Source organism: Heterodontus francisci, chromosome 5 (genome assembly GCF_036365525.1).
Source record: "Heterodontus francisci isolate sHetFra1 chromosome 5, sHetFra1.hap1, whole genome shotgun sequence".
Lineage (NCBI taxonomy): Eukaryota > Metazoa > Chordata > Chondrichthyes > Heterodontiformes > Heterodontidae > Heterodontus > Heterodontus francisci.
Genome location: NC_090375.1, coordinates 198,772,581 through 198,782,863, shown reverse-complemented (window position 1 = coordinate 198,782,863; position 10,283 = coordinate 198,772,581). Strand labels below are relative to the sequence as shown.

The following is a 10,283-nucleotide window of genomic DNA, read 5'->3' as shown; positions in this document are numbered from 1 at the left end:
TCTATCTGTGTCTCTTTGTCTCTCTGTCTTTGTGTGTGTGGCTCTCTCTCTCTCACTTTCCCTCTCTCTGTCTATTTGTCTGTCTGTCTCTGTCTGTCTGTTTCTCTCTCTCTTTGTGTCTGTCTCTCTGTGTCTCTGTGCGGCTTGTCTGTGTGTGTGTGTGTGTGTGTCTTTCTCTCTCTCTCTGTCCCCTCCCTCTGTCTCTATGTGTGTGTGTGTCTCTCTCTTGTGTCTCTCCCTCTCTTTATGTGTGCGTGTGTGTCTGTGTCTCTCTCTCGGTGTCTGTCTCTATGTGTGTGTGTGTCTCTCTCTCCCTCTGTCTCTCTCCCTCTATCTCTCTCTCTTTGCCTCTCTCTCTCAGTCTTCTCTCTCTGTCTCACTCTCACTGTCTCACTCTCTCTCTGTCTCACTCTGTGTGTGTGTGTGTGTGTGTCTCTCTCTGTTTCTCTCTTCTGTGTGTGTCTCTATGTGTGTCTTTCTGTGTATGTGTCTCTCTGTCTCTGTCTCTCTCTCTCTGTCCCCTCTCTCTGTCTCTCCCTCTCTCTGTCTGTCACTCTTTCTCTGTCCCCCTCTCTCTGTCTGTCTTTCTCTGTGTTTCTCTCTCTCTTTGTGTCTCTATCTCTGTGTGTGTCTCTTTCTCTCTGTCTCTGTCCCTCTCTTTCTCTGTGTGTGTGTGTCTGTGTCTATGTCTCTTTCTCGCTCTGTCTTTCTCTGTCTCTCTCTGTCTGTTTGTCCCTCTCTCTCTTGTCCCCCTCTCTCTCTCTCTGTTACTTTCTCTCTCTCTCTGTGTTCGTCTGTCTGTCGCTCTCTGTGCTTCTGTGTCTCTTTGTGTCTCTGTCTCTGTGTTTCTGTGTTTATATGTGTCTTGTCTGCGTCTGTGTGTGTCTCTTTCTCTCTCTCTCTGTCCCCTCTCTATGTCTGTCTCTGTGTGTGTCTCTCTTTTTATGTCTGCGTGTGCATGTGTGTCTATTTTTCTGTCTCTCTCTCTGTCTCTATCTCTCTCTCTCTGTCTCCCTCTCTCTCTCTGTCTGTGTCTGTTTGGCTGTCTCTCTCTCGATCTGTCTCTCTCTCTCTGTCTCTCTCTCTCTCTCTGTCTCTCCCTCTTTCTCTGTCTCTCCCTCTCTGTGTTTCTCTCTCTTTGTGTCTCTGTCTCTGTGTGTGTCTCTCTCTGTGCCCTCCCTCTCTGTGCCCTCCCTCTCTGTGCCCTCCCTCTCTGTGCCCTCCCTCTCTGTGCCCTCCCTCTGTGCCCTCCCTCTCTGTGCCCTCCCTCTCTGTGCCTTCCCTCTCTGTGCCTTCCCTCTCTGTGCCTTCCCTCTCTGTGCCTTCCCTCTCTGTGCCCTCCCTCTTTCTCTGTGCCCTCCCTCTTTCTCTGTGCCCTCCCTCTTTCTCTGTGCCCTCCCTCTTTCTCTGTGCCCTCCCTCTTTCTCTGTGCCCTCCCTCTTTCTCTGTGCCCTCCCTCTTTCTCTGTGCCCTCCCTCTTTCTCTGTCCCCTCCCTCTCTCTCTGTCCCCTCCCTCTCTCTCTGTCCCCTCCCTCTCTCTCTGTCCCCTCCCTCTCTCTCTGTCCCCTCCCTCCTTCTCTGTCTCTGTGTTTCTCTCTCTGTCTCTCTCCCTCCCTCTTTCTGTCTCTCTTTCTGTCTCTTTCACACTCTCTGCGTGTGTGTGTGTGTTTGTGTGTGTGTCTCTCTCTCTCTTTGTGGCTCTGTGTGTGTCTGTGTCTGTGTGTCTCTGTGTTTCTCTCTCTCTTTGCCTCTCTCTCTGTCTCTATCTGTGTCTCTTTCTCTCTCTGTCTGTGTGTGTGTGTGGCTCTCTTGATATCTCTGTGTCTTGATATCTCTGTGTCTTGGTCTCTCTGTGTCTCGGTGTGTGTGTCTGTCGCTCTCGCTCTCGCTAGCTCTCTGTTGCGCTCGCTTGCTCGCCCGCCATCTTGCTCACTCTGTCTGTCTGCCGCTCCCTGCCTCCCTCGGCTTGGCAGCTGACTGCTGGTCTTCATTTCTTCCTTTTCAGTCTCCAGCACTAGGAAAGCCCCTCTGCTTTATCCAGATCAAATGTCAATAGTCGTTTGCCTTTGACAATTCTCAGAGACCCATAAGCCTAACCTTGGCAAAACCACCTGGCACTTCCCTTGTATCCACGTGTTAAAAATTGCAACTCAAATCTGCATTTTAGAGCCCCTGTCTCCTTGGTTACAATCTGAGAGTCTGGGAGAGTGAAACCCATTGTCCTTTCGGGGTTGCAACCTTGCACCCTACTTTCAAAAGGGTCTTTGATCTGGGTTCCTTATTCTCATGGTAACCAAGATCCCCAGATTGTCTCTGGGCAGATTTTGTATGAGGTTACATGTCTTCTCCAAATGTCCATTTTACACTGCATTAACAATCACAGTTTTTAAAACACAACCATATTACAAAGTCTAATGCTTGTAACAATAGTGTCTTTCATGTAGAAACAAAGCTGAAAGGGCTGTAAATGTCTGTTGAAATATGAAATAAATATAGAATAAATGTATATAAAGTATATCATTTAATATTTTGTTTTTCCAACTCATAGTTCTAACTAAAAGGCTGCGTAGACCGTATGCTCCTGGGCATTTAGCAGTGCTACTTTTAAGCCAGCTCAGTGGCTGGTAGTTCTGTGAGAGCAGAACTAACTTGGGGAAAGGAAGCCTGAGTTTCCAATTTTTGTGTTTACCTGTCCATCCAGGACATGGAGCTTGCTGCCTGGGGAATTGGGTTCAAACTCATATCCTGACACACAGCTGCGCTAGTGCTATAGGACCACATCACCTATTCCTGTTGCTCTGATTTATTACAACTTAATGTCACATATCTTGTATTCATAGAGTGATAGAGTTATACAGCACAGAAACAGGCCCTTCGGCCCATCGTGCCTGTGCCGGCCATCAAGCATCTAACTATTCTAATTCTGTTTTCCAGCACTTGGCCTGTAGCCTTGTGTGCTATGGCATTTCAAGTGCTCATCTAAATACTTTTTAAATATTGTGAGGGTTTCTGCCTCTACCACCTCTTCAGGCAGTGCGTTCCAGATTCCAACCACCCTCTGAGTGAAACATTTTTTCCTCAAATCCCCTCTAAACCTCCTGTCCCTTACCTTAAATCTATGCCCCCTGGTTATTGACCCCTCCGCTAAGGGAAAGAGTTTCTTCCTATCTAATCTATCAATGCCCCTCATAATTTTGTATACCTCAATCATGTTCCCCTTCACCCTTCTCTGCTCTAAAGTAAACAACCCTAGCGTTTTCAGTCTCTCTTCATAGCTGAAATGCTCCAGCCCAGGCAACATCCTGGTGAATCTCCTCTGCACCCTCTCCAGGGCAATCACATCCTTCCTATAGTGTGGCGACCAGAACTGTACACAGTACTCCAGCTGTGGCTTAATTAGCATTTTATACAGCTTTATACCTCTCTGCTCTTCTATTTTATGACTCGGCTAATAAAGGCAAGTATCCCATATGCCTTCCTAACCGCCTTATCTACATCTACATGTATTCGTCTGGTTGAGTATGCATGTTCATTAGGAGTATTGTAGCGTCATGATTATTGTACTGCACTAGCAATCTGAGCTCATGGGTGATCTGTACCCCAACTCCCTGCCTTTGATCCATATCCTTTGATAACCCTTACCTAACAAAAATCTGTCATCTTAGTCTTGAAAATTTCAATTGGCACAATATCTACAGCCTTTTGAGGAGAGAATTCCAAATTCCCACTACCACTCATGTGAAGAAGTAGTTCCTGATTTCGTTCCTAAATGGTCCAGCTCTAATTTTAAAATTGTGCCCTCCTGATCTGGATTCCCCATCAGAGGAAATAACTTTTCTATATCAACCCTAATTATTTTATCATTTTAAACACCTCAGTTATACCGCCTCAGCCATCTAACCGCCACTGAGTAGAAGCCAAGTTTATGCAATCTGGCCTCCTAATTTAATCTTTTAAGTACTGGTATAATTCTGGTGAATTCTGTGCTGCACCCCCTCCATCCTGAGGTGCAGTGCCTCGAGAACTAAATGCAGTGCCCCAAATGTGGTTTGACCAAGACTGTACAAATGAAGCATCACTCACTTTGTATTACAGCCCATTTGAGATAAAATCCACCATCCATTAGCCTTTTTGATTATTTTTCATACCTGTCTACTAGATTTTGGTGACTTATGTACCAGAGTACTAAATTCCTTTGGTCCCCTTTTCACCATTTAGAAAATAATTCTGATTTGTCCTCCTTGGATGACGTCACACTTAATGACATTAAACTCCATCTTCCACAGTTTTGCCTGCTCACTTTATCTGTCTGTATTTTTTTGACATTCTGCTCCAATCTACATAACTTACTGTGCCTCCTCATATCTACAAACTTGGATATGCAACTCTATCTTCCTTCAGCCAAGTCATTGATGTATATGTTGAGTAGCTGATGCCCAGGGAACTCTAAAATAAAAAAAATTACTGCAGATGCTGGAAATCTGAAATAAAAACAGAAAGTGCTGGAAATACTCAGACGATAAGGCAGCATCTGTGGAGAGAGAAACAGAGTTAACATTTCAGGTCTGTGACCTTTCCCTAGGGAACACCAATTGTCCTACCTCCCAATCACCCATGCCACAAAGTTATCTTCAATTCTGTGAGCTCTCAGTTTTGCTAATCACCTCTTATGTGGAACCTTATCAAAGGAGATTTAATAGAGGAGAAATTTCTTGATGTGGGGTGGGCCGTGTTGCAGTATGGAATGCTTTGCCACAGAATGGTTGAGGTACAAACCATTGGGAAAATTGGATAAATATTTAAAGCCGAGGAAGCTACAGGAGAGAGTGAAGCATACTGGGATTAAATTTAATTGCTGTAGCAAAGAACAGGCACAGACGTGACCTGTTAAGTTTCTGCTTTCTGTACTGCAGAAAGAAGTGTCTGGTTTAAGATTTGTATTTTCTTTAAACATGAATACATGATGCATATACTGTTACTGAAAATGGCTTCAGGTCTGTGGGCCCCAAACAACAAAAGCAACTTCTATTTAAAAATAACACCTTTAACATTGAAAAACACCACAAGCACTTTGGAGTTGTAATCAGAAAAATGTTTGTGTGGGCGTGTTCATTATGCTGACTTTAAAAATGTTGTATTTTTTTCTCTATCATCAGGTACCAAGTGCTTGCTGTTGCCACTGATGCAGAAACCAGACAAGATTCTGAGCAGCAGAAATTAGGATCTGGGAAGAGACTAACGGTGAGGCATGTGTTTTAGTCCTACTGCTTTTTTCAAACAATCACCATCATCCTGTTGCGCTGGACAAGGAGGGATAGTTTACCTTTGTCACAGTCATATAGGATGTTTAGAGATACAGCACTGAAACAGGCCCTTCGGCCCACCCTGTCTGTGTCGACCATCAACCACCCATTTATACTAATCCTACACGAATCCCATGTTCCAATAACATCCCCACCGGTCCCTATATATTTCTTTACAACCTACCTATACTAGGGGCAATTTATAATGGCCAATTAACCTATCAACCTGCAAGTCTTTGGCATGTGGGAGGAAACCGGAGCACCCGGAGGAAACCCACGCAGACACAGGGAGAACTTGCAAACTCCGCACAGGCAGTACCCAGAATCGAACCCGGGTCCCTGGAGCTGTGAGGCTGCAGTGCTAACCACTGCGCCACTGTGCCGCCCATTTGTGACTTTGATGAGAGCTGTTTCGGTACTGTGGCGGGACGAAAACCTGGTTGGAGGGATTCAAACATAGAGTTCTGGGAAAGATGGGCATAGATTTAGGAGGTGGCAACACGTTCAAGGACTTTGGAGAGGAAAGGGAAGTTGCAGATGGGGTGGCAATTTGCAAGGGCGATGGGGTCAAGGGTTGCTTTTTGAGGAAAAGGGTGATGACGGCATATTTAAGGGAGAGTGGGACAACACGTAAAGGGAGAGAGTAGTTAACAATATAATTTAACATGGGGACCAGGAGGGGGAAGTTGGCTGGTCAGCAGTTTCGTGGAAATTAAGGTCAAGGGTGCAGGAGTTGATCTCATGAACAGGATGAGTTTGGAGAGGGCATGAGGGGAGACAAGAGAGAAACTAGAGAAAGATGCCAATTCAGGGCTAGGGCAGAGTGGATGGAACTTTCGAGGAAGAGAAAATGCCAAAGGAAGTTACAACAATGAATCACTTCATAAATGCAGTATGTAGACAAATGTGGCAGTAATGTGCACATAGCAAGGTTCCCCAAACAGAAAAGGAATGACTAGATAATCCATTTTTATGATATTGAATGGGGAGGAATGTTGGCCGGAACTTCAGAGAAGTCCACTGATTCTCTTCAAATAGTGCAATGAGATATTTTACATCCACCTTATCAGACAGGGACCTTTTCTCATCCCAAAGGTAGTACCTGCAACAATGCAGCACTCCCTCAGTGCTGTGCTGAAGTGTCAGCCTAGATTATTAGCAGATATGTTCATTTTCTTTTATTATCTTTTGTTAATGAATTCATCTGTGGTGTGTGTACCTGCAATATTTTTGCAGTTAAAATTGAGCACTGAGATCTGTTTTGAGATAGTTTGTTCAGTGTTTGTAAGACATCCTTGCATTGTGGTAACTGGTGTCTTTATTATTGTTGCAGAACTTTGTACTTTATGACAATTTTATGTGTTGTGTCTATAATCTGTGTTTTCTCTAATGTTGCAGACACTACTGATTTCTGTTCCTGTATTTGGAATATTTCCCCATGATATATAAAAGCTTATATTTAAGTGCCGTTAGACATTTGTTTATAGGCGTAGGTTTGCTTTCCTGAGGTTTTTTTTGGGTCATTTTGAGTGTATTACATGTGTGGAAACCGACTGCCCTCGTTAACTGCTTCCAATCCAAGCTGATGAGAAATTCACACCTCCTGAGTCATAGAATTATAGAGTTATACAGCACAGAAACAGGCCCTTCAGCCCATTGTGTCTGTGCCGGCCATCAAGCACCTAACTATTCTAATTCCATTTTCCAGCACTTAGCATTTCAAGCGCTCATCTAAATACTTCTTAAATGTTGTGAGGGTTCCTGCCTCCATCACCTCTTCAGGCAGTGCGTTCCAGATTCCAACCACCCTCTGAGTGAAAAGTTTTTTCCTCAAGTTCCCTATAAACCTCCTGCCCCTTACCTTAAATCTATGCCCCCTGATTATTGACCCCTCCACTAAGGGAAAAAGTTTCTTCCTATCTAACCTATCAAAGCCCCTCCTAATTTTGTATACCTCAATCATGTTCTGCCTCAGCCTTCTCTGTTCTAAGGAAAACAACCCTAGCCTTTTCAGTCTCTCTTCATAGCTGAAATGCTCCAGCCCAGGCAACATCCTGGTGAATCTCCTCTGCACCCTCTCCAGTGCAATCACATCCTTCCTATAGTGTGGCGACCAGAACTGTACACAGTACTCCAGCTGTGGCCTAACTAGCATTTTATACAGCTGCATCATAACCTCCCTGCTCTTCTATTCTACGCCTCGGCTAATAAAGGCAAGTATCCCATATGCCTTCCTAACCCACTTATCTACCTGTGCTGCTGCCTTCAGTGATCTGTGGACAAGTACACCACGGTCGCTCTGACCCTCTGTACTTCCTAAGATCCTACCATCCATTGTATATTCCCTTGCCTTGTTAGTCCTCCCAAAATGCATCCCCAGTATCACAGATACTAGTCTTCAGCCAACTGGATTCACTTCATGTGATATCAAGAAACAGCTGAAGGCACTGGTTACTGCAAATACTGCCCTGACAACATCCTGGCAATAGTACCGAAGACTTGTGCTCCAGAACTAGCCACGCCCTTGGCCAAGCTGTTCTAGTACAGCTACATCACTGGCATCTACCCGGCAATGTGGAAAAGTGCACAGGTATGTCCTATCCACAAAAAACAGGACAAATTCAATCCGGTCAATTAACCACCCTATCAGCCTCCTTTCGATTATCAGCAAAGTGATGGAAGGTGTCATCGACAGTGCTATCAAGTAGCACTTACATAGCAATACCCTGCTCAGTTTGTGTTCCGCCAGGGCCACCCGTCTCCTGACCTCATTACAGCCTTGGTCTAAAGATGGACAAAAGAACTGAACTCGACGGGAGGTGAGAGTGACTACCCTTGACATCAAGGCAGCATTTGACTGAGTGTGCCATCAAAGAGCCCTGTTAAAATTGAAGTCAATGGGAATCTGGGGGGAAAACTCTCCACTGGTTGGAGTCATACCGAGCACAAAGGAAGATGGTTGTGGTTGTTGGAGACCAATCATCTCAACCCCAGGACATTGCTGCAGGAGCTCCTGAGGGTAGTGGTCCTGGACCAAACCATCTATAGCTGCTTCATCAATGACCTTCCCTCCATCATAAGGTCAGAAGTGCGAATGTTCACAGATGATTGCACAATCTTCAGTACCATTCGCAACTCCTCAGATACTAAAGCAATCCATGTCCATATGCAGCAAGACCTGGACACCATTCAGGGTTGGGCTGATAAGTGGCAAGTAATATTCGCGCCACAGAAGTGCCAGGCAATGACAATCTCCAACAAGGGAGAATCTAACCATCTCCTCTTGGCATTCAGTGGCAATACTGTTGCTGAATCACCCACTATCACCATCCTGGGGGTTACCATTGACTAGAAACTGAACTGGACCTGCCACATAATTACTGCGGCTATAAGAGCAGATCAGAGACTGGGAATTGTTACGACCAGGTGAGAAATATGTCTAGGGGTCTTTTGCTGTCTTTACCTGGTCTTATTGTAACAGGGTTTAATTTTAAACACACTGTGTTTTGAGCTCCCATTTTTGTGAATCCCAGTTCACAGTTTCCAATTATAAGGCAAAGAAATGAGCACCAACAGGCTTTCTTTGGTTTAAAGCAGAAAGATGAAATTTATTAAATCTTAAACTTAAACTCTAATACGGTTAACGCCTACGGATATATGATGTGCCCACGCTAGCATGCACACACGATGTACACATGCAAATAGGGACAGAAAAGAGCAGAAGAAAAGATAAGTAGAACAGTTTGAGGCAATATCTTGTTGCTGTTTCTCGAGCTCGCTGCAGTCCTTGATTGAAGATATGGTCTTGCGTTTTGTTGGAGCCCAGTATTCTTCGTAAACCTTGCTCACATAGGAGATTTTTCTCTCTCTGAGTTTACGTGTCTTCAATAGTTTCAGTTCCCTGAGAGATAAGCAGGCAGGGGAGGAGAGGTCTTCTCAAACCAGAAGCCAGGAGCTTTCTGAGTTTGAATCCTTTGTTGGAAGTTCAAATCTCAAGGGCCAGCTAATCATGTGACTAAAACTAGTCTGACCATTTCTTTTATGTTTTGGGGAAGCAATGGTTGGGTCCCTTTTGTTCTAACACTGCTAGTACCATCCAAATATCCTTCTAGTCACGGTCTTGCATTTTTAAGTTTTAATGTTCATGTAGCGAAACCATGTGTGCCTCAGTCTTGGTGGGGGCGGGGTGGGGGGGGTGGTTTGCCTGACACCTCCACATCCAGGAGAATGAAATGCGATTTGAAGAAAAACGGTGCATTTCATTACAGAGTTTGAGAGAAATATAAGAAATAGAAAGAAAAAACATGCATTTCTCTCATTCATTTCCATTTATTCACCAATCTTAAAGCCTATTAAAATGGTCTTTTCTGGGTGCCAGGGCTGCTTTAATTTTCTGGGTTTTTTTCTCAGGAGTGTTCGTAGGGGGGTTGGGTCTATCCTGAACTCCCAGATTCATGCAAAGACTTTTGGCTTCAGGGGATGGGTGGTTCCCTTTTCCTCTGACTGTGGGGGAAGGAGTCTTTATTACTCTCCCCTTTGTTCTCTGGGACACTCCTACCTGCGGGTATTTGTGCAGACTTAACTGCATTCTCCTGTGATACTTCGACTAGGTCAGGCAGCACCCTCACGGTTTCTCTGACCCCTAGAGGTGTCTCTTTGTCTCTGCAGGTTCCTGTAAATGCTGTTAGCAACTCTGGTGTCTTGTTTCTGGAGTCTGTATTCACACTGGAGGATGTGGGGTCTAACTTTTCACATTTTTCGGGGTTCGTTGACCAGACAGTAGGGGTTTTCATCCAGGATTCTTCCTGGACTTACTTTAACCTGCCCTCTTGGTCACATTTTCCCTTTCTCTTTCTAAACTTTGCCAGCCATGTGCCTATCTGTCTCCTTTTGTTCTCGTCGGGGGTCCCTTATGGTTCACCAGCCCTCTGCTAGAGGGTCTTCCTTAGGGGTGCAGGTTACACTGTAGGTTGGGGTTTC

At 44.9% G+C, this 10,283-nt stretch overlaps 1 protein-coding gene across 8 annotated transcripts in view; it reads left to right on the top strand.

Moving 5' to 3' along the window:
* bbs9 (Bardet-Biedl syndrome 9) overlaps positions 1 to 10,283 on the top strand; it is a 689,521-nt gene that overhangs the window by 75,139 nt on the left and 604,099 nt on the right. For all 8 annotated transcript variants that reach the window (XR_010975118.1, XM_068032600.1, XM_068032602.1 and 5 more), the window contains one exon: positions 5,157 to 5,241. Coding sequence is in view for 7 of the 8 variants with exons in the window: in XM_068032600.1 (XP_067888701.1) it covers positions 5,157 to 5,241 (85 nt within the window). In the remaining variant the exon portion in view is untranslated. The remainder of the gene's footprint in view (positions 1 to 5,156; positions 5,242 to 10,283) is intronic.